The sequence below is a fragment of the Lingula anatina genome, chromosome 8 (assembly GCF_051362555.1).
Source record: "Lingula anatina isolate TDL-2025a chromosome 8, LinAna3.0, whole genome shotgun sequence".
Lineage (NCBI taxonomy): Eukaryota > Metazoa > Brachiopoda > Lingulata > Lingulida > Lingulidae > Lingula > Lingula anatina.
Window position 1 is genome coordinate 16,359,997 of NC_141774.1, and position 23,451 is coordinate 16,383,447.

Consider the following 23,451-nt stretch of genomic DNA (forward strand, 5'->3'; position numbering starts at 1 on the left):
CATATCAGCAAGCCGTGTGTTGTAACCAAAATAATGTTAACAGGTCCCGGGGAGATTTTTTTTTAAAGGATACCTAGCTTCAATAATGTTGAATGCATTGTTTATATGGGTGAACATAGTACCTCTCTCTTCGGGTTGTGAAGTGTTCGTGAAATGTGTTAGCTGAGAACTATGTAGAGCGCATGCACCGACATTGTTTACATCCGGTGTGTTGAGCATGCCATTTTACACAGCCGGCAAGTGGGCGATAACAGTATTAAACTTTATCCGAGGAGATTAACTGAAACTGACTTAAGTAAAAGCAGAAACATGTCGACATTGAAGAACGAGATGGGTTTCTTCACAAGACCTGAAAAATCGTTCTCAGAAGCAATGAAGGATGCTTGGAAAGCGGCACAATCGGGGCGCAGCCCCATGGAGGCCCATTTTGAAACTGACTCCCTGAGCGAGGAGTCGGCCCGACAGCGCTTTGAAGCCCTCAACGCGGCTGGTAGATTTTTCTACGGATCTCTCAGCATAATTGTACTCTATTTAGCGGACACGACGACCCTACCTTACGTGTATGCTGATGACCCAGATGCATTAACCACAAGACGATGGGTGTTTTACTACATTTTCATAAACCTGACTTTGAATTACCTGTTAGTCGTCTTCCAGTTGTCTAAGTACAAGCCAGACGCTTTGCCGACAGTTGCCCCGAAGGAATGGTGGAAATACTGCGACCGCTGTAAAGATCGTATACCAACAAGGGCGCATCATTGCCCCCTGTGTTTTGCGTGTATTTTACGTCGAGATCACCACTGCTTTTTCGCTGGGGTCTGCATTTCGTTCAACAACCAGCGCTACTTTGTTGTTGCATTGACTTACATCCTCGTGGGATGCTTGTACAGTTTATGGCTAAGTAACAAGTACCTTTCCGGGACTTACAGAGCTATGTTTTCGTCTGAATGGTATTATTTTCTTCCCCCTGTGATGCTGTACGACTTCGTTTTCGGAATTGCGACCATCAAAGTTTTGCTCATCTGTGTGATAGGATTTTTCTCGTTTTCCGCGGGTCTCACTGCCGCATATTACTTGACGATGCAAATTCTTCTTATTATAAGAGGACAAACGACTCACGAGTTTGGAAAAGGAATAATAACTTACAGAAGAGGCTTAAAACACAATATAGAATCTGTGTTCGGACCTATTTGTTTGGTTCCTTTTTATTTCATATTTCCCGTAGTTTACTGTGTGAAACCAAAAGGAAATGGACTAGAATGGGAAACTGTGAACGGGAAGAAAGTATGATGAAGTTATTAGTATTGCTTTCTTTATCCTTTCATCACTGAATTAATTTTTTAATTCTCAGTCAACAGCTTTATAGGCTTTCAAACTTATTACTGTTTTTACTTTTCAATTTTTATACTTTTTATATGTGATACATATTTACATGTGCATTGACATTGATACAGGTTATCATGAAAAAAAAAAGGCACCAAGATTTAGGTGTTTGAGTTTGAGAGATTACTGAAACAATAAGGCCTCTCCACAAACTTTATCTCCCCCCCCTCCCCATTTCTTATTTCAGAAATCTCTAAAATTCTTGGTATGTTGGTGTTAACATGATTTGAATATTTCATTTTGGGTCATTATTGACACAGGAGGTCACCACCAGTCACAATGCATTCATCTCTTCTGTCAATAAACAATTAAGCTGTTGCTGTGGAGATAGTTAGCCTGCTCAAAAGCCGTGTGCTCTGCAGTCTTTGTATGATCAATTAGGATTTGTGCCAGCAAGAGCAGCCTCTTGAAAAGGCTTGAGCAAAATACTATACTACATTATATGTATGAAGCTTTGCCAGCTGATCTTAACATATGACTGAAATTGTACGTGGTCAGCATATAAATTAATTTTATTGGACTAGTCCACTTTTGGGATATGTTTATTTGTATTTCTTCTAGTGCAGTACAAGGCATATTTCCATTTTATTTTTCAAATAAACTTTCATTTATTAAATAATGAACAATACAAAGGTCTTAATTTCATGGTTTTGAAACAAGTATATCAATTAGAGGAAGATTATGGAAGACAATGATTGTCTCAGTCTAAGTACAAAAAAATCTAAAAAGGCTATTTCAAAAAAAAAAAAAAAATTATTTATAATAATAATAAAATAAATGACCTAAACAAAACATAAAAAGTATCAAAAAAATATGTCTTCAGTGTTATTAACATGCACGTTTTATCTGCAGCAACATATAATGCAAAAGATCTTAATTAAAAAGAATACCCTGAGAAAAAGACAGCTGATATCTAAACCTGTACAGCTTTCATTCTAACTAAAATTCAAGATTGTTCGAAAATTTGATGAAAAAAAAAAAAAAAAAAAAAACGATACCATTCATGGCTGTAATTAGCCTGAAAATGAAAATGGAAACTGAATCTCAAAATTTTCCTTCTTTGAATCACTCCTGGGAGGCGGAAAGGGGGACTTTATACAAAGACCATTAATTTGCCAATCTCTGAAACTGGAGCAGTACAGAGAACAGTTCAACTCAAAGTGAAAAGGGCCTATCCCCCCCCCCCCTCCTGTGCACACAGGTTAAAGGTGCTTCAATTTTTGATTGCAAGACATTTTGATCATCTGCTCTATTTCATGCTGTCATATTTTTACCTCATTCATAAATACACAGTCTCAATGGTCCTTATTAGCAAATACCACTTTGAGAGGTTGTCCCCTAGGATTAAATATTTTGAGATCCTTCCACTCTGTTCCATCCCCACTCTGTCTGTACAACAACTGAAGGGGGAGGATGAAGTTAAAAAACCAAAATTCCCCAAAAACTGATCTCAGTTTCTCCCGCATGCTGCTCAAGCATACTACGTGCAAGTTTTGTCGCACCTCAAATGTAGTTTTTCCAGTCAGTACCAAAATCATCTCCCAAAGGAAGAACCCCAATCCCAGAATTCCACTCCACCATAAAATGTAGCAGTATGAAATAAGCAGGAGATTGTGAAACGTGATTTTTCCTTCAAACCACGTGTAAAATGTATACGGGAATGCATAATCGTACCAGTGCATGTCATCAGGGAGAACAGAATGTAAATAGTAGAGCACATGCAGAAAAGAAGCCAAACTGCCTACGCCAGTGTAAAATGATAACACGACGAAATAACGCTGATTGTAAAATCCTATGCAGCGTCCAACGAAATAACAGTGGTGGTCATGCTTCAGTATGCACTTGCGACAGTCACGGCAGTGGTGAGAGCGCGGAGGTGCATCGTGCTGGCAAATTAAACAACGTTTCCATGCCAGATTCATTTCTTCTTTTGACGCAAACTCTTGTTCGGTACGAATGCCTGAGACACCTTCCCGCCTGTGACTTCCATGTTCATTGTCCAACACAGCCATGTCAGCAATAGCTACTTCGTCCCACAAAGTTTTTCTTAAATTGGGTCTGTCTCTCGTCACAAAATATCCAGTTTCGTAACATCTTACACACAGCCAATTAGCGATCACCTGTATAAAGCAAAACGTCAATGCAACCCTTAACGGGTAGACATAATGTGGATAATCTTTTTCGTATATTTCTGGTATGACATCTATCATACCAACATAATATCCAGTGAAGAGAGTGTACATAAATATTCCCGATGAAATACGGTCAGTACAGATAAGGGTCTCTCGTTTAAGTCCTTTCCCATGATAATGAGCGCGAAATTTCCCCATGAGGGTATCTTGTTCATCTCCATCCTCTGGTTCTCCATACTGCTCAACTGTCATCCTATGTGGCGGCATGTTGTCGGGATACTGAGGTAGAGGTCTTTCAGGTGTCAAGGTCAACTGAATGTAGGTCAAAATGTGCTGCAGACCAAGCTCACCCAATAAAGGTCAGAAGATAGGGCTATGGAGGTCAAGAACTGTTTTTATCTCATCACTGTTTCTGAAATAAATAGAAAACATGAGAAAATAGGCCTACATAGATGTATATTTAGTATGACAGCCGTGTTATTTTCTTAATAGTAACTGTAGCTAAATATAAGATTATTCGACCCGATTTCACCACCAGTTCTTGTTATAATGAAAAGTATGAAAGCTTAATCGAATGAAAATGTATTTAATAAAGGATAAGATCATATTCACGGTGCGCCTTGGGTAAAAACAGTTAGCCAACTTTACACAATGAAACAAATACGCCAAACCAATAAAGTGCTTTTGAGCCCAGAGTGGATCTTCGATAAACTGATATCTAAATTTAATATTAAGCCATTCCGAAGCACCAAACTTAGGTCCACAGCGTAGGCTACTAACTAATTTACATGCAGTAGGCTACATTCTTTCAGTTTCACGTCATTGTTTAACATTTTACGGGTTAATGTATCCACAGACATACCTTTCAGCGCTTTTTGGCATCCTGGAACTATTGTTCTGTCTTGAAGTCGAACACAAGGAAATCCTCTTATATCGATTGCTGTAGTTAATCATATGATGTTCCCAGGCATCTGATATGCTTGCTGGCAGGGGTAATCCTAGAGAGGGGTAAGAAACGTCCATTGTTCTCGTCAGTGAGGCTAACCAAATTCAGGGTATGTACGCACAGACAGAAAACCATGTATTGTGGGAACGTTACCAATGAAGCCACTGGTAGTACTAGTAGATATCAGTCTGTAGTCTTGAACAGGCACCTCGATGACCAGTGAACAGTTGTCAAAAACAAAAGACCCAGGTGTGGTAAATCGACTACTGTTCATGCGTGCCGCAAAGACCAAGCCTTATTGCCCCTCAAGGTCACAAACCAATATCCGGTACTGACGGTTAGACTCGTCATAATCATATAAGTAGCGCGTTTCCACCTCCTGTTGCTGGCTAAGGCCGCCGCCATCTTCAAACATCGAAATACGGAACTACGCATGCCCAGTTCAATTAGTGCCTTGGCAACAATAAACCAGATTTCTCACCTAGCACAATCATGTTCATGTCTTGTTTTTTTTTCTTCTGTTGTGATTATCAAAAGAACTTTCAAAAGCCTTCTTGAATACGGTAGAACATTCCAGAATACCTTAAAATTCTTATTTTTATCTTGCAATCGGTGGCATTAAAGACTTAATTATAAAACACATGGAGCAAAATCAACGGCAATCATTCTCCTACTCAATTTACTGCATGTTCTTTCACTCCACCCTTCACTTCACCGATCCTTGCATATTTGTGCGCTCGCGTTGATCGTTATTTGCGTGTACATGTGAGGCTTCTTCCTTTATTTCTTTCCGTACTTTCTTTCTTTCCCTCCTATTATTTATTTATTTATTTATTTATTTATTTATCCGATTACTTTTTGGTGCTCATCCACCATTTTTTTTTTTTTATTTTATTTTTTTTTTTTTTTTTTTTTGTAATTTTGTCATATACTGTCCAAAAATTAAACTACATCCATGGAAACTGGTTTGCTTCACTGTTAGGAGAACGTGAAACTTCAAAGTGATTTATATTAATGGAGCCCGCATGTAGGCCAAGGTCGACACAACAGAGTGCAAATTATACACTGTTACACGCAGAACATCAGCGTACATTTTTTTCACGTGGCGTAATACTCCTTCGTTACTCATACTAGGTCACCACAGTTTGACGGTCACAGTAGCGGTTGAAGGAACACAGATCATGGTTCGAGCCTGGTACTTCGATAACGATGAAGAAGGGAACAAGAAGCTCCCGCACATGACCGATCCGCCCCAGTTTGTGGATTTAGAAGGTCTGAAGAAGATTGGCGTACTTTACTGGAAGGTGAGACGCTATGGCGCACACTGAATTCATTCTGCTGCACGTCTTCTTGGCTCACTACCCCCCAGACTTTCAAACCTAGAGTTTGCTGGAAAATTAATTCTGTTATCATTGTATTTATACTGATATATGTTGTTATTGGGAACTACAGAGGCATGCGGGTAATAAGAGTTGAATGCCCACTTATCTCGGAAAGTATTTTGCCTTATTTTCACTAATTAACAATTCAGTATCTAGTATATATAGGATTAATTATGCTTCATGTCTTCTCATTTTACCCTCAGTTGCACAGTTAACTGGACACCAAACACCTGTTTTTTAAAAATTAAATTCAAGATTAGCCTGGATATGGGGACAAGAGATTGCGTCTAGCGTGTTTACATGCCTCATTTCGTCTAGGCCCTGTTTTTCTGAATTTTCTGTTTTTTCCTGGTTTCTAAGTGTTAAGAAGAGCATAACAAGGCGAAGACAAACGATCATTTAACCTAGTGCCTCTCTTCGCCCCTGTAACGTCTATAACCTTGCTGTCCGTGCTCGTTCACGACCTCATACCTTTGAATTGCATATTTGTTCTGTTTTCATAGATTTAACTGAATTTCAGTTGAATGACAATTGCAATCAACGCCACTTCGCTTAATTAGAATAATACTTATATTTTAAGGATTTATACTAAGTGCGTAATAAGCACGTCCCTTGTACTGTACAAAAACAGCATCAAGATAACGTCTGCTTCACATGTTTTTATTCATATTTCCGTGTGACCTAAATTCACCGATATTTTTACATCGGAAAGGCCTAAGATGATGATGTGCTTTTCATGCGTGAAGTTGTTTTTTTTATGGTTATTACCTCACCCAGGGATGCATGCGGATACAAATTTCCCTGCCAGAACTAGTTACATTCTGAATCTTGGATTAAGCATATCACGGAGTAAAAGATGTCAAACAGGGGTATTTTTAGTATGTTGTTTATTCACTACCGTGCTTTGCATAGAGGCTTTCATTAAACGCATTTATGAATTGAAAGAACTTAAGATAAAGAGGTACTTGTTCATAATGCGAGAAGTTGATGAGGATTTAGCTGTACCAGGATCTTTTCAAAAAACAGTCTGGATTAAAAAAAAAAAAAAAAAAGCAAATGTGCATTTCATTAGGGTCGAAATGAAATGTGATCTTGGATTACGCATACCGTGCACGTGTTCACGTCGACGTTGTTGACACTGTTCCTGTATGTTTTAATAAACGTCATATCTTGATCCCTTTTGCATTTTTCTTCATCTTGGACCTGGTTCAATAAGATATACCAGTGAAGACATCCTATTATGCCTTGAATATCATGTTCTTCGTATTTCAGCATTTCCAAATTTAATTTCTACCAAAGGTCAACTTGGTGATGGAGTTTTTTTTAAATATAAATTTTAATTGTTTTTGTTTTATTATTTTTTCTTGATCTGAAATGCAAATGTGCACAGAATGAACTAAAAGAGTCTCTGTGAATGTCGAGAGTGGAAAATATCTTTCCATAACCAAAACTAGTCGTATTATATCCAGGTTATGTTGTTATTCAGGGTTGTGTTAGGTGACTCATTCACTCCATCTGATGGGCGGGTTTGTTGTACATAGTGATATACTTGTATACAGGAACGAGATACTGTGTGAGACAAATCTATAGATAAGTAAAAAATAATTAGTCATTAAGATGATATAAAAATATGATAAATTTTTGATAAATATGTAGATATAAACAGACAGACCAACAAAAAATAAATAAATAAATGAATAAATAGATAGATAAAAAAATAAAATAATATATTAATAACCGTAATCAGATAAAGAATAAACCGAAGCATTAAAAGATAGATGGATAGTTGGAAAATATAAATGAAAATAAAAGAATGCATGAATAACCGACTAATAGATATACCTACAGGAGGGGGTGTTGCGCATATATGCAAACAGATCATCTTCATATATGATCAAAGATCTTAGAATGTCAATTTATTTTCTCTCTTTTATTTTTCTTCCCTCAAATTATTTTCTTCTCTCTCTCTCTCTCTCTCTCTCTCTCTCTCGTCATTTTTTTCTTCTGCCTCTTCAAGTTATTCTCCCTCCTTCTTCTTCCTATTCTTTTTCTTCTTCTTCTTCTTCTTATCACCAGTATTATGTATCTCACTTCATATATAAATATCCCGTATCACGTGTTCAGGTGGACGTGGACGGTGACGACATGGAGGAGGGAGGACTGGTACCCAAGCTGAAGGAAGAGCGGGGATACAAACACGGAGACAGCATTGCCATCAGCAGAGAGCTCATGCCGGATTACGTGGACGTGGTAAGCCTTCACCCTTAGGTTTAGAGGTCAGGGGAAGCCCCAGTAGGGCCCTTAGGTTCGGAGGCTATAGGAAGTAGTACCCTGAGTTTCAGAAATAATAAAAAATCGCCTCTTATGTCAGCATACCCAAATTTTCAGCTGGTAAACGTAGATGAGGTTCCTAGCAGAGGCACACCGACTGTCGTATGTGTTTTCTGCTAATCTCTGAAACTTAATATTCAGGACATTTTTTTTCATAATATCAGAGCGCAATGCGCTAGAGCAGACACATTTGATTTAATTAAGTCCACCAAGGAGGTTGTGTGTTTGTTGGTTTGCTAGTTGAGATTTGTCAGAAAAAGTTATAAAAAGGTTTTTCTAAGGTTGGGTCGGACATAGGCTTCATTCCCATAGACACCACTGGGCTATATAGCTCAATCTAAATCCGCGGGGATTCTCGCTGAATGTAATCAGATTAACACATTAACCCGCCTCTTCCTTACAATGAACATAATACAGAAAAGCTGATGATTATACGAGTACGTTAGAAACAAGAGGAGGCGTATTCATCTGCTAATCTGACTGCACTCCCCGCAGAGTTGGATCGGTCTACGAAGAACGATATTTTCATTGGAAATGACTCCTTAAAATAGATTACTATTTAATGATGATGATCCATCAAAACTAATCAATTATGATAACTGATCTTTCTTGTTGAAGATCCCTGCTGTCTGGGAGTTTTCTAACAGTGTCGTTTTCTTGATTTCAGAGCAAAATGCTCTACACCGAGCACCTGCATCCCGACGAGGAGATCCGCTTGGCTGTGGACGGCGTTGCCTATTTTGATGTCAGAGATCTGGAGGACAAGTGGATCCGCATCGAAATTTCCAAGGGCGACCTGATTATTTTGCCAGCAGGATTGTACCACAGATTCACAGTAGAACAGGAAAAGGTGATTCCGCTCTCTCTCTCATCTAATTTATATTTTATTCCAGGGCTTCATAAGCGGGTCCCAAGACTGTACATAACCATGGAAAAATGTAGCAATCATAGTGGTCATTTTGGATTTGGTCCGTTTCCATGATTACAATTTTCACATCATGGCTTAATTTGACCAGCAGATTTTGTGCTATCCGATTCCGTATGTTTTAGGGCTGTGCATAGAAGGGGGGCTTGTTTTTCCCTTTTGCCGCCGACCTTCCTAATTCATTCATTTATTTATTTATTTATTTCAGTTATTCATTGATTGATTCTTTCTAATTTAAGGATATTCACACCTGTAATAACAACAACTCTAGGTCTTCTAATTCTTTGTCATTTCAGCGTTTTGTCAAACTGGAGCGCTTTTTCACAGAGATCACGCGCTGGACGCCATACAACCGTCCCGCAGATGATCATCCTGCCCGCGTGGCGTATCTTAAATCAATGGAAAAACCCAAGGAGGAAGAGAAGAAGTTCAGGTGGTGCAACTTTCTCTAAGATTTACAAAAATCTTTTATTCCTATTTTTATTTTTTTATTTCATTCATTTTACTTATTTATTTTTAATAAGTGACGTTCTTGATGTGTGGGATTTATTTTTTTGGCTCTGAGAAATGGTGCCGTGCCGTACCGTTGAACAACTTAACTAGCTTCAAAACAGAAGCTTTGTAATATTTCATGCTAATTTGCTTTATGTAAAGCGTGGAATATAGAACACCATTGCCGATTACCACGTCCAAGTTCGCTTATCCAAGTTACAGTGGAAAGGGGGAGAGTAATCTAATGTGGTCTCGAAAAAGTCTGGGTCAAAATGGTTTTAATTGATTCATTGATTTCAAAATTAATTAATTTATTTATTATGCACCAGATTTTTACGACGGGAATTTTTTCAAGAGCACACATAACTTGAAAGGACGCAATGGTAGCTATGTTTTCATGGCCAGACCTTCTGTGGAAATATTGAAATGTGCCATATTGGATTTAGATTAAAAAAAAAAAAACACACATATTGTTGCTTACAGTATAGCACGTTCAGCTCTGAATTTATTTTTGTGCTGCGAAAAACCATGGCTGAATCGAAGGAATGAGACTCGGACATGGAGGACTCCCATTGTTTCTACCCAAATAGAACATTCACAAACTGTGAACCACGAAAGCAAATGTGATGTGTGGCATTTTTCATTCACATGGACAAGTCATATTTTTTACGAAAGTATGTGAATTATACCTATGAAATTGAACAGTGGAATAATATGGCCTCGCTTGCCGTCACCCAAAAAACTAAGGTAAACCTTAGGGTAATATTTGACCATATTTCGAATTATAGGATTATGCTCTTATTTAGAGAAAATGCTCTTTAAATCTTCATTTTTTTAGTCGCCACGAGGACCCATACGTTTCAAAACAAAGAAGATGGCAAATACTTGAACTATCTCTGTCAAAAAATTAAGTCTACAGATCCTTTTCTTCTTAAAATAAGTGGTCAGATTTAACAACCTAACAAAGAAATATTATTGACACATTTATTGACATTCGCTACGTTTTATCAACTTACTGAATTTCTAGTTATTCCATATATCACAAGTATATACTAGTGTTTCAGATATGAAGACAAGAATACAAAACATGCACCTGGTTATAATATCAATTAAAATAGTTAAAATAACATTATAGGAATTGTATAGCACGTTGCCCCAGGCTCTATTAATAAAACAAATATAAATCTGTCTATAACATTAATATGTGTATATATATTAATTTGTATTATCATCGTTACTTTTCAAAACCATCAATTTGACGTACGTTTTCGGTCGCCCATTCAAAAAAGCGACATCCTAGTATGTCCTGTATTTCAGGTACGTCTTTATCACATTTGACTGGTCTCTAAGTGAGTCACTACCATGGTTACTGTGCCTGTTACTATCACAACTATGTTATGAGTGACTATCACAACTACTGCAAGAGTCCTTTTTACGACTACCGTGAGACTGTCAGGAATTATCATGACTACGTATACTACGCGAGTCACTATAATGACTTGTCTTTGTTGCAGTTCTCCAGGGAAAATTATTACGACTGCTTTGTGAGACATTACCATTGCTTTTGTGTGAGTCACTACTACATGTACGACTACCTCGCGAGTCACTATCACAACTAACTGTTTGAGCCATCATTACGACTCTCACTGTTTTATGGATCAACTTTTAAGACACTTTGCTACCATTAATTACCTTTCATATTTCTATACTCATATGTATCAATTAACTATTATAAAGAAGGAAAACAGAAACAAGTCAAATTAAATCAACCTCGTAGTTTGATTTAAAAAGAGTGGTTTACATTCTAGATGTCTCAAGGAAACTAGTTTGAAAAGAAATTTTTGAAACATGAATCCAGAAATTCTTACGATATGTGTCCAGCACATTTTATAATCTAAATGGAAGTTCAAGGGATGCGTACTTTTCGTAGTGATCAGCATTCCGCGTTTCTCTTCAAATATATCACAAGTACTATTTTACAACGTGTCCAGATCATAATGGAGACCGGAAACAGAACATATGACGTCATCATATCTCCTAACTTATGTACGCCATCAACAATTTATTCACTGTCCTCAGCAACATGAAAATCGTCGCCTACTAAGGTTCATTCTAGTAACACCCACTTGACCTAGAGGGGTGTCGTTTATTCTGAGAAGTGGAAACTCGTACAGCGGAGAGGTTCTATCTTGGTCGCGGTCTTCCAGCTCCTCTCTGACGTCATCAAGGAGTTCTTGGTGCTCGTCACAGCTCTTGGCCAGCTTGAGATGACGTATATCGTGTTGTATGGTGATCAGCTTGCGGGCCAGCTCTTGGTCGAGATTTTTCATGTCCATCTGAAGTAAAGAAACATGTTCGGAAATCAGTGGTAAGTTAAAGCGCATCGTACAGGTGACAGGGTAGTTAGACAATATTTTTTGAGGATAGAAAAGATTTAATTAGCACAACAACAGGATGCATGCTTTTAAAAATGACATGCCAGTAAAATTGCCGTAAAAGTTATAAACAGTGTTAAGAAAATAAAATAATTTAATAGAATAATAATAGAATAATTTAATAGAATAATAGAATAAATAAATACACATTTATACAAATTATTTGGTGTCAACACACTACAGACTGTAATATCTATGTTTTAGTACTTAAAACTCACCAGCTCTTTCCTCAGCCACTCAATAGCCTTATCAATCTCTTCTCTGCGGTCCTTCTCATCCGTGATCCCTTCGTCCTGTAACGAGGAGGAATCCTTGCGCTGGCGCAGGTGCACGAGGAGAGGCTTCTCGATGTACTCCTCTCGCCACTCCTGATAGCTGGGCCGCCTGGTCTGCAGTCTCATTCTGGTTGTCATCATCTTTAACCTGTCAAGGTCGTTGTCCGCGTCCTTGTCGTAGCGGTTCAGGTTATAATTTTCTAAGGATATTGGCGATATTCTTGCCCCTGGTAAATTGGAACCGTTTCTACTACTGTTACTAGCAATTTCAGAGTTGCCGAGGCTCTTGTCGCTTTCGTCGTCAGACTCGGCCTCTGGAGGTTCTACGACCAATTTCGGGATGGAATGGACGACAGACCTGGTAAAGCTGCCAAGTCGAGACCGCTCAAAGTTCTCATTGACATCTGTAAAAGAGGTGATATTATCTATTTGATGCTTTTGTGAGGAAATCAAATGAGTGGCTGTTAATTTAGAAAAAAAATCGGCCATTGTAGAAAAAAACGCAGAGAAAATGTGTTGTCCAAGATGTTCTATTTTTTAATGATATCGATATATAAAATATTACGGTTTAGGAAAATTTGACAATTTTAACCCATTGTTTAATTTACAACAGAGGTTTCGTTTTTGAAGAAAAAAGATATGCAAAAAAATACGAGTCAATATATTTCAGAAGGCTGCAATTTACCTAAACTGTGATTACTGCCGTTTAAAGATTCGCAGGAACTCGCACTGTGAAGGGATTCCGTGGAACTTCTCAAACTTCCCGACCGAAGCTTGGATCGGATCGTCTTGGAAGCTGAACGTCGTGGAGTGCTACTGCACAGTGACGTCATTGATGAATACTGCTCCAGATTCCCAATCGAGGATCTGCGAGAGTGAGTACTCGTCAGAGAACTCATGGAGGTGTACTGATCTAAATTCCCGTGCTTCATCTCAAAGTCCGTAATAGCCTTGGTCCAAAATTCACTTGGGGCGAATCCGGGCGACATCAGCGGGCTCGGCATCCTGTTTTCCTCAATCTCATCCTCATTATTATCCTCGTTGTCCTCATCCGAATTGAAATCATCGTCGAACCGACTCCGCTTCGGCTCTTCATCGTCCGAGCTCCAGATGTCAGGGACGTCTATAGTTAAGCCGCTGAAGTTCTTATTGCGTCTCAGGTTCTTATTGTTACCACCCACGCACTCCCCGCTTTGATAGAGGGCGCTGCTGCTGTTGACACTGTCGGTCTCGGACAGGTTACTAACGGACCCGCTCTCGGAGTTGCAATCCAGTTCAAGAGACGCAGCGTCGAACGCCTCTTCTGTGATGTTGAAGGAGGTGACCGGTTCGTACTCACTACACGCAGATCCTCTGCTGTTGCTTCTGGAACGTACCGAGAGATTGAAGCCGATGAACTCATCGGGGTCTGGTACGGAGAGGAACGATAAGTGAGGGGCCGGCTTGGGGGGATTCAACCGTCCACTCTCCAACAAGATTTGTTTAACCCGTAGTAATGGGTCTGTTGTGTCCAAGTCATCACCTTCAGGCGCCTCAGTTTTACTTTCTTTTACCGGGGGCAAATGTGCCGTTTTGTTTATGATGCCGTCTATTTTCACGGTGAAGTCATTGCTGCTGTTTATCAGTTTGCTTTCAGATTTATTGTCAGTGCTAGCGCCCACGTAAGTTACTTTATATTGTTGAGTATTTTTATGTGAGGTGTTGACTTCTATTGAGGATCGATTTTCGTGACGAATACTTTCAGTTTCACGTTTTAAGGAACCAGAAAATAAAGAGGAGTCACTCAAATGAGTACTCAAATGAGTACTCTTAATCTCTGACACTTTAGAATCGTCCTCAAAGGACGCGACGTCACGACTCACAAATTGAGAAGCAGTGATTGTTTCATGAGAGGAACAAGTGAATTCCGCCGACCCTTCGACCCGTCCTAAATCATACAAACAAGTATCATCCGTAGCTTTTGCTATGATCCCTGAGATAGAACTACTAAGAAGGCTTATTCTCTGGTCCATTTCACTTTCGCTTTCGATTTCCTCCACTACTGCATCGTTATCGTCTAATGTTGTCTCCTCTGAATGATCTAATGCGAGGGTCGTTTCCTTTGAACCGAGTTTCTCAGATGTCTCACCATTTGTAGATTCAAGGTTTTCTACGACGGGGGACGAAAGTGACTTTCCCTGCATTTCCTTACTGTGCATTGACTTTGTTAAGTCTATTTCATCGAGGTTATTGTTAAAAGTATTTTCAGCGCCGGGAGAGCATTTCTCAGACTGCTCTACCGCATTGTGCATTGCCGTAGGAAGAGTCAACGTAAACCCGCCTTCCGGGTTCTTATGAAAGTTCACATTCTCACTAACAGCCAGATTTTTCCCATTGGAGGTATATATGCTCTGCACGCCCTTCTCGGGGTCAACAACAATTTTGAACGAGTCTTTCTTCAGCGTTCCTTCTTGGACCGGTAGTATAATGTGTTGCCTGGGACGCGTGTCTAAGGCCTTGGTCGGTGGCTTTGACCCAGATGTATCAATTTCCTCAGCTTTCACAGCCACAGCCGCCATTTTCTTTTCAACTGGAACGGTAGGTACAATAAGAGCATCAGGTGTATTATCGGTCGGACACGACTCGCTGGAGCTTCCTTTTATGGGTATGACAATTGAAGCAATGTTACGTGTCATTTGAGAGCTCGAGGTAGCGTGCGCGGCAGCGTCACCGTAGGCGTTTTCCTTAACTGTACCAGCGGTTTCAGCGTCTTTTGCTGGTTTAACCGAACTATCGCCATTGGCGCCAACGACAATGGTGTACTGCCCGCTCTCCCAGGAGGGGATTACTATATGTTGTCCGGGTGTACATACAAAAGTTGCATTGTCACTTGCGTTACTCTTCCCGGGCTGATTTGATTCTGCGTGTGTATTGGCATTGCTATTTGCACTGACTGTTATTTTGGGGTTATTGGCTACCCCAGATTGAAGAACATGGGAGCCAGGCATTTGTGTATCACAGTTAGTGTTGGCGGACCTGCTGTTAACATTTGAGCAGGGATCGGACGCCGTTGAGCTTTTTGCAGATGATGGCGCAGACGACGACGACGACACAGCTATTTTGCTGTTCTCTGCAGTTTGAATTCTTGTGGGCCTTACAGTGGCCGTAGGTTTTGATGGTCGACTTGACGTAGATCGCGAGGCAGACGCACGAGACGGTGACGTCGACTTAGGGGAGACAGTCTTACGTGTAGGTGACGTTGATTTTGTAGAGGTAGCTTTTGGAGTGGACCCCCGCCTTGGCGTAGAAGGCCGTGCAGCTTGCGTCAGAGTGGTCGAAGATCCCGTTGATAACCGACGCCCCGTAGACATGCCAGAAACAGACGGAGATGACCGACCATTAGCTATAGTGGATTTGGCACCACTTTGCTTTTGTCCAGTTATTTTTGCATGCAAATTGTGCGACATTTTTTGCGTCGACTCGGTAGTTTGGGCTCCAACCCTCAGAACAGCCGGGGAGCTGTTTTGTCGACGGGGAAGAGGTTTAGAGTTTGCCCGCCCAGCTACTGAAGCAGTGCTAGTAGTGGACCCCTTCCTGTGCTGTTTCGTCTGCCCAGGGGTCTGAGATCCCGCGAGGCTTGGAGTTCGCTTCGGTGCGTTTGTCGACGGCGCCGATGTATTTGACTTTTGCTGTAAAGAGGTGCCGCTGTAGCATCTCATCATGTTTCTCGGATTTGATGGTCGTCTGCTTGTTGATGTTTTGGTAGATCCGCCATTTGGAAGAGGAATCTTAGGTCCCTTTGATATTGACTTTAACTCTTTACAGAAGTTGTCCGCCATTTTTGAAAATTCTTCCGTATTTAGCTCTCTGTCTGTGGTTGTCTCGCGTTGAGCGTGCTCTGTTGCGTCGGTGAGTTCTCCCGGATTGGGTTTATCTTGGGAATCACTGGGTGACGTCACTTCCTCCATGACTGTGACTTTCGTGTGTGGCATTGGTGCCAGTCAGCGAAGGTGACTGCAATATAATAAAAACAACTTTTATAATAATCAAATTAAATTTTCTTTAAAATAAGCACTTTTTTTTAGAAATTATGAATACGTTGCAAGTGTGTACATTAGACCACGTGAGTGAAGGCAGTGGCTGAAATCTGAGTGTCCAAATAAAAACCAGCAAATAGAAATTGCGGCTTTTGAAAACACTATGTGAGGTTTCAAACGTATATCTTTGATTGAAACCAAGAAGATAAACGTGCATATTCATTTTCTTTTTGATACATATTGTAAGAATAACATAATTTGACACGTCCAAGCATTCTGCATAGCCGTTACCAATCAACCAACCAACCAACCAACAAATTAATTAATAAGCAAGCCACTGGTCCTTTTCGCCGTTTATTCATTTTAACGTTTTCATTCGGTCTACTTTATATTTCTTTCATGCTGCACATTAAATGTCAAAGAGATGAGTAGAATATTGAAAAGCATCGCCTTTAAAGATCTTACTATTAATCTAGCATTAAATGCCTTTAATGAACTGAACGTTGTGCATTATTCTCCGTTGAAGCCAACCCCAAAAAAAAAAAAAAAAAAAAAAAAAAAAAAAAAAAAAACACCAGATTTCATGCTGTAAGTAAGACACCGAGCATGCCACCTTTCCATCTTTCCCCTGTGCGCCAAACGATCATTTATCTGTCGTTTAAAATACAATGAGATGATCCCTACCGCTTAACCTTCTGATCCTGGGAGGAATCTGGCTCCTAGTCACAGCCAAGCCATTGTGAAAAGAACACAATGTATTTTGTTTTTATACGAGAAAACAGCCATTAATTGTAACAGGAATTGGAGTCAAAGAGCCGCGACCTCTGATTGGTTCGGAGCGTGCACGCGCCGATTGGCGGTTTTGGAATGGAAAATGAAACTGGTTCGATATTGTTTTGACAAGGCAATTTGCAAATACCCAACACCATTTGTCATGCCGCAAATTATTTCCTCTTAGATTAAGTCCGGAAGCGTCCAGATAAGCTCCCAGGTGCCAGTTTATTTTTCTGTATGTCCCTTTGTTTTAAAACTATATATAGAAGATAACGAACTGCTTTGAGAGAGGTTAATCGAACTTTGATCGAAGAAGAGTGACTCATCTATAATTGTATCGCTTTTTTCCGAAAATTAAAAAAATATGGCAGGGCATAGCTGATTCGAGCAAATATGCAAGGACTATTCTATAAAGTATTTTGAAGGCTAACAAGTCACTTAAATTCCCTTTGTTCAAATAGGAGATGGTCGTTCACCCAAAAACAGATAACATTTAACAAAACTTTGGGAATGCCCGGCTATTTAACGGGATGTGCTGGTTTTATGTCGATAGCACGATGTAACTGTATCATGACTTCGGCAGCTGAAAATATCTATATCTATAAACTGTGCCAGATATGGACTTCATACAGATTTTCGAAGCAGCAAATATACAGCGTGAATCCTGGCGTCATAACGGATTTTTACTTTTTCTACTGAACAACACTCTAGCAAGTTCTTCCGAATTTATGGGCACTAACGCAAGTGCACATGGGTGCATTTGTTGCGCATATGCGTACATGCACATACACAGGCGCACACGCACAGGAGAGAGAGAGAGAGAGAGAAAGAGAGAAAGAGAGAGAGAGACTTAACATTGTCCTCAGTTATAATGTACAATACCATTAAATCTATGCATATTATATTGGCTGCAGTGCACGGACACACGCGTAGTTATAGTGCATATACAAGCACTGGATGCCCTCTCTCTGCAGGGTCACATAACATAAAGCACAAAACAATACACCTGGCCCACACTATCATTAAGCAAGACTTGATCCCATTTTGATACACGGATGACGTGTGTTTTAACACTGTTCTTATTCACATTGATGGCTCAATTCTGCAGTGATTGTTTCTACGAGTAACGATGCGTCCCTCTCACGCGAGGCCGTGATCAGGCGTCGTGGTTGATATGGGTGTTAAAAAACCACAACGGGGTCCAAATTAACCCCTATTAGTCCCCTATCTTGCCCTGTGTGGTTGGGCAGTCATGGGAACCGCACCGGATCCCTCTACTTTCGCTGGATATAATGCCTTGCTTATTTTCGAAAAAAAAAATAATCACGCGTGAATCCAGGTGATTTCTAGCATAATTTTGAATTCCATTCAGTCAAAATTTAAATCATGGCAACCAGGGCACTTCGTTACGATAAAGAAATCATTACGAAAAATGCCCCCCCCCCCCCCCCCAACAGCCCCCCCTTTCCGGGATTATCCAATAAAACACATTCGATTCAGGACGGTCCATTCAGAGATATAGTTGCATTGGAGGAAAAATTATCATTAAAATACTATTCGAAAGGTCGTTAATTTTTATCACCAATTCTCCTGTCACGACAAAATTATAAAACAACTACGTACCTTTCCCTAGGAGTTGGCGATAAGGGAGATAAAAGGCGTAGGGATAAAGAACGCGTTGTTACCTGTGGTTCTGGCAGTATTGCACTAAATGGGTACGGGATCGTCAGGAGAAAAGGGAAACTCACAATTAAATAAGGAAAACGATAAGTGAACTGGCTTTAGGACCTTATTACCCAACTAACTAAAAGGGTTTCGATTTGCAAAATGTTAGAAAATTAAAATTTACATGAATATCAATTCTATGACCTATAGAGTTAATTGGCTGCGGCATACTTAATAAATATAAAAGGCAATGTCGTTAAAGGCATTAGAAAGATTTTTAATTTTAAGTAGAGTTTGGTGAAGGGTAAATATCTAGATTCATATCTTGGGGCTCATTCCCAATGACACTATCGTTCTACGTTGATCGATCATACATCCCAAGGACTCTCGCTGAGTGCAATCAAATTAACATGTCTCTTTGTTTCTGAAATACTCGTATAATCAATCACCAGCTTTTCTGTATTCTATTCAACGCTAGGAGGAGGCGTGTTAATCTGTTTATGTGATTGCATTCAGCGAGAGTCCTCTCGGAGTTGGATCGATCTAAGTAGAACGAAATTTTTATTGGAAACGGCCCTTTAATGAGATATCAAAAGAAGTTCTTCTGCTGTTTCGAAGATTAAAGTTTTTGAAAGAGAGGAACATAGATATAAGAGGTGCTTTATATTTGTACAGCTTTAAATAAAAAAAGAAAGAAACGACTGAAGTGCTGTCTGTCAGGCTGGTAGTCAATTTTGCTACCGGTGCATTGAGGTTTTGGAGCTCGTCAAACGCATTCGCCTTAATGTTTGTACTAACGGGTTATAAAACACTGGATTGAAACTTCTGTCGGTGTCAACTAAGGACAACCATTACCTCATAAAATTTAAATTAAATGCTGCCTTTATCTCAATTTAGCTAATGTAATTCACCATTATCATCCTCATGAACATCGGGAAATCGTAACATCTAATTAAGAACCCCCCCATTTCATTCAACAAAGGTGTCTCTCACTGACGCTGATTTCTTTTTAATTGTCTAATGTGTGTAATGTGATCCATATGGCAGTTCTGGTGTGTAATGTTCTCCAAATAATCTGACAATTACGCGTTTGGCATTTAACTGTGGGCGTTTCCTTTGAACTTAACGGCACTGTAATATGACGAGTTGACAGATTGACAGCGCACGGGAGATGAGGAGATGACGTCACATGATATGACGGTGTCCTCTCAAATAATAATAACTTATGGCCTCCAAGTTTGGCTTAAATCTTATTAGCCTTTCCAAACATGCTTGATCATTAAAATGACCCACCACTACGTATCTATTGTGCATAAAATCTTAAAAGCGAAAATAAGTTTGAAGGTTCAACGTGACGTCACAGAGTGATATCACTTGGTCGCAAGCCCAGCAGAATCTACTTCAGGATCAGCTGTTTTATACACGTTAAGCTATGAATCCCGATCAATTTATGTCCGTATGGATTTAACAATTAAATAACGGGTTTTTATAATGGTATATCCTGTGCTAGAAAAAAAGGTAGCACTTGCACATGTAGAAATGTTTCATTATTCATTGTCTATCAATAAGTGAAATAGCAATACTGATATATACCGCATATCGAGCTAAGCGACATACCAGGCAGAACCAGGAAAATGCATGCACGTGTTAGAAATACAGTCACTTCATAACGCCCAAAACTGCATCAACTAGAAATTCTGGGATAACATTTCTTGAAGCAAATAAAAAGGAATGTAAAATCAGATCCGAGTAATTAATCTCTCTACAAATTAACAAGAGAAATACCGTCCAATCTTACCTTATCGCCACTCCCTTGCAAAAATTATCTAAGAAAATTCAGACTGGTTGAGTAGAAATCTACGACAATGGAGCAAACTCATTCAGCAAACGAGATCCCATATTTAGCCACCATTTTGATTAGAAAATTGTAGCCACGACAATGTTGGAAGATATTTTCAGTTAGTCTTGACACTGCTCGTTTAGCAGTGATCCAAACGTTTCTCGACAAAGATGCAACTTATATATTGTCCTTGTAAGGAACAAACCCACTTTTGCCTTCAGGTAACGATCTAATCACAAAGAAAAAGCCTTCCTTGGTTGAAGCTTGGTACAACAACTTTCAAAGGCAGTGTCCCTTCAGATGTCTCCCCTTTGAATAAGACTTTGACCATGTCACTAGTGTATATGTAGTAGGACCGTCTTGCATTCAAATAATATGACATCGTTAGAGTTCACGAAAATTGGCCTAAATAAGGGTCACTTCATGTCCAGTGCCCACTGACTGACCCCGGTGAACTACCGAGTGATCTAACTAACGATATCCACCTCATGGTGGCCGAGCTGTTAACGACATTTGGAGATGGGAGATAACAGAAGACAGCTCTGGTTATGAAATGCCAGGTGGACATTTCCTGTGACAAGATGAGAGAGAGAGAGAGAGAAAGAAAGAGGGAGGGGGTTTTGATACATGGGGATATTATGGAAGAGAGAGAGAGAGAGAGAGAGAGAGAGAGAGAGAGACAGAGAGAGAGAGAATAAGGGAGAAGGAGAGAGAAAGAAAGAATTTCGAAAGAGAGGGGTATGGAGAGGGATACCAAAGAGAGAGATAGAGAGAGAGAGGGGGGGTATAGAAGAGAATTAATAGGTCTGCCTAGTTATCAGTAACAAAACAAAAGCCGAGTGAGAAAAAAATCAGATGAAATCCAAGCGAAGTAAAAAAAAAGATGCTGGTTGAAGGAATCAAAACACAAATATACTTTAGTAAACACTCGGCCAATTCCGTAAGTCATAACGGGAAAATCCGAGTTTGTACGATCTTAACCGGAGATGGCAGACAATCACCTCCTCACACCATATTGCAGCGTTTTATCTTCTGATAGTCTCACAGTCTTTAATTAAAGGCCAGAAAATGAGCCTGAAAAAGATAAAAAAGATAAAGCTAATTGTTAAGGACATAATGAGGTCCATGTCTAATTTTAATGCAGTGTATCTATCATAATTCTTTGATATAGTCTAATGGATATATTATGCATATTATGCAGAGGGTGCTTGCTATTGTTTCAATCCGACTGGATTTCTCAAAGAGAAAATGACACCATAGGTGCAAATTCTACACTAGGCCCCTACACTTATGTCAACTGACCTCTCCATATATAACATTAATGAGCCATTCTATGTACATTAAAAAGGTCATATTTATTTAAAACCTCTTTGCGGCGTTTCCAAATAAACTAGAAAACAGGAGAAGAATTGGAATAATAAAATTGCTTAAGTAAGCAGAACGCAAAAAGCGATTGAAAATCTTTTAAATTCACTGAATCTTTATCGAGCACATAGCGTTCAAAAAGCGTTCAAAAATATTCTCTTTAACAGTGCAACGAAAAGAAGATTGACTTTGAACAAACATGTTCTTCCTAATTTAAAGAAAAGCACTGTTTTGCTCCCAGAAAAAAATACTGCCACATGAAAGACGTTTTTACCTATGATGTATGTATTATTATAATTAAATTCGAAATTTATTCGAGTAAAATGCAACGGGGTGACAAATCTACACAGTGTTTCAAACATAAAAAGACTACATTTAAAGCTCTACATCGTTGTGTTGTCTTAAAATGTATACCGACAGAGAAAATATGTAAAACTCACCCAACTATTCTTTAAAGGTACCATCAAAACTTGCACCCACGTGTAACTGTAGTGTGTAGGAAGCAGTTTTGTTGAAAACACACTTGTACAACATATGCTGCACGCATTTCATATGCAAAAAGCTGTAGTAATTTTCAAAGCCACTACACATCATTTCTGATAACAGATATAGACTTGAACCGCATGCATCGCACAGTGGCCGGTTTTATACATTAATTGTTGACAGAAAGTTGGTCTTATCTTTTGGACCACGACTTTGAGTCTTCTTGACTTGAGGACATTTTTGCAAAAGTACACTACAATAGAGAGTAGATATTGCCCTATAACAGTATCTACTATTGTTTGTGTTTTAAACACAAACGAAACTCTTTCATATGGAATCCACCCTCTGCGTAGGGTACGACTGCAAGAGCAAAATTTGTGAATAAGATAATGTTAAAACGAAAACCTCTTAGCAAATGATTAGTGTCAAATACGTATTCTAGGGAGTCTTATTTATCTACTTATAAAACACTGTATTTTCCCCTTTTTGGTAGTTAAGAAGCCTATTAATGTATAAATATTCTTGTGCTCAGAATATTATGATTCAGAACTCATTATTGGACAACTACTTTCCTTACCTTAGACCAATGTAGACTAAATAGACTAAAATTTTAGTCTATCTAGAGTTTAGCCCAAGAATTTAGTCCAATATTGTCGGTCTACATTTCTTGTGTGGAACAGGTAACATGTCTGTTGTGGGGAGAATTAGCTGTCGCCATCAAACCAGAAGCATGTAGTTGAAATGACTATAAACACGATAACTATATCAAAGCCATCACGTCGCTATCGGAATTATGCATCGTGCATCTGGTTTGGAATGCTCTAATCCCATATATCATATCGTTCAGAGGTGGGTGTTAGAGAGAGAGAGAGAGAGAGAGAGAGAGAGAGAGAGAGAGAGAGAAAGAAGAAGAAGAAGAAGAAGAAAAATGACTAAGGTGTAGAGAGAGAGAATGAAGGAAAAAGAAGGTGACATAATTTTTAAGGTGAAATTATCCCTTTCAAGGC

At 39.3% G+C, this 23,451-nt stretch overlaps 4 protein-coding genes across 11 annotated transcripts in view; 2 read left to right on the forward strand and 2 right to left on the reverse strand.

The window, feature by feature from the left end:
- Positions 1–142: 142 nt before the first annotated feature.
- LOC112041395 (palmitoyltransferase ZDHHC22-like) lies at positions 143–2,009 on the forward strand. Its single transcript, XM_024074530.2, has one exon. The coding sequence runs from the start codon at positions 310–312 to the stop codon at positions 1,288–1,290; it is 981 nt and encodes a 326-aa protein (XP_023930298.2). The 5' UTR covers positions 143–309; the 3' UTR covers positions 1,291–2,009.
- A 345-nt stretch (positions 2,010–2,354) lies between these two features.
- Positions 2,355–4,858, reverse strand: LOC106152660 (uncharacterized). Its single transcript, XM_087019161.1, has 2 exons — positions 4,378–4,858; positions 2,355–3,927 (listed from the first exon to the last, which is right to left on the reverse strand). Exon 2 carries the CDS (start codon positions 3,780–3,782, stop codon positions 2,679–2,681), a length of 1,104 nt encoding a protein of 367 aa, XP_086875287.1. The 5' UTR covers positions 3,783–3,927; positions 4,378–4,858; the 3' UTR covers positions 2,355–2,678.
- A 631-nt stretch (positions 4,859–5,489) lies between these two features.
- Positions 5,490–10,779, forward strand: LOC106161531 (acireductone dioxygenase). Its single transcript, XM_013538524.2, has 4 exons — positions 5,490–5,765; positions 7,968–8,093; positions 8,842–9,024; positions 9,396–10,779. The coding sequence occupies exons 1-4, from the start codon at positions 5,643–5,645 to the stop codon at positions 9,549–9,551; spliced, it is 588 nt and encodes a 195-aa protein (XP_013393978.2). The 5' UTR covers positions 5,490–5,642; the 3' UTR covers positions 9,552–10,779.
- The window catches only part of LOC106161482 (uncharacterized), a 33,099-nt gene continuing 20,209 nt past the window's right edge, over positions 10,562–23,451 (reverse strand). For 4 of the 8 annotated variants that reach the window (XM_087019292.1, XM_013538443.2, XM_087019293.1 and 1 more), the window contains 3 exons: positions 12,987–16,294; positions 12,245–12,705; positions 10,562–11,927 (listed from right to left, as the gene is read on the reverse strand). In XM_087019292.1, coding sequence (XP_086875418.1) covers positions 11,667–11,927; positions 12,245–12,705; positions 12,987–16,272 — 4,008 coding nt within the window. In that variant the 5' untranslated portion in view covers positions 16,273–16,294 and the 3' untranslated portion in view covers positions 10,562–11,666. Of the gene's footprint in view, positions 11,928–12,244; positions 12,706–12,986; positions 16,295–17,001; positions 17,192–20,554; positions 21,176–22,401; positions 22,564–23,021; positions 23,207–23,451 lie in introns of those variants that run through there. The other 4 variants (XM_013538460.3, XM_013538501.2, XM_013538485.2 and 1 more) reach the window with 4 other exon arrangements.

Coding starts and splice junctions, on each gene's coding strand:
- LOC106152660 (XM_087019161.1), bottom strand. CDS start 3,782: ATGCCGCCACATAGGATGACAGTTGAGCAGTATGGAGAACCAGAGGAT.
- LOC112041395 (XM_024074530.2), top strand. CDS start 310: ATGTCGACATTGAAGAACGAGATGGGTTTCTTCACAAGACCTGAAAAA.
- LOC106161531 (XM_013538524.2), top strand. CDS start 5,643: ATGGTTCGAGCCTGGTACTTCGATAACGATGAAGAAGGGAACAAGAAG. Junction 5,766..7,967: donor TTGGCGTACTTTACTGGAAG/GTGAGACGCTAT, acceptor TCACGTGTTCAG/GTGGACGTGGACGGTGACGA. Junction 9,025..9,395: donor TCACAGTAGAACAGGAAAAG/GTGATTCCGCTC, acceptor TTGTCATTTCAG/CGTTTTGTCAAACTGGAGCG.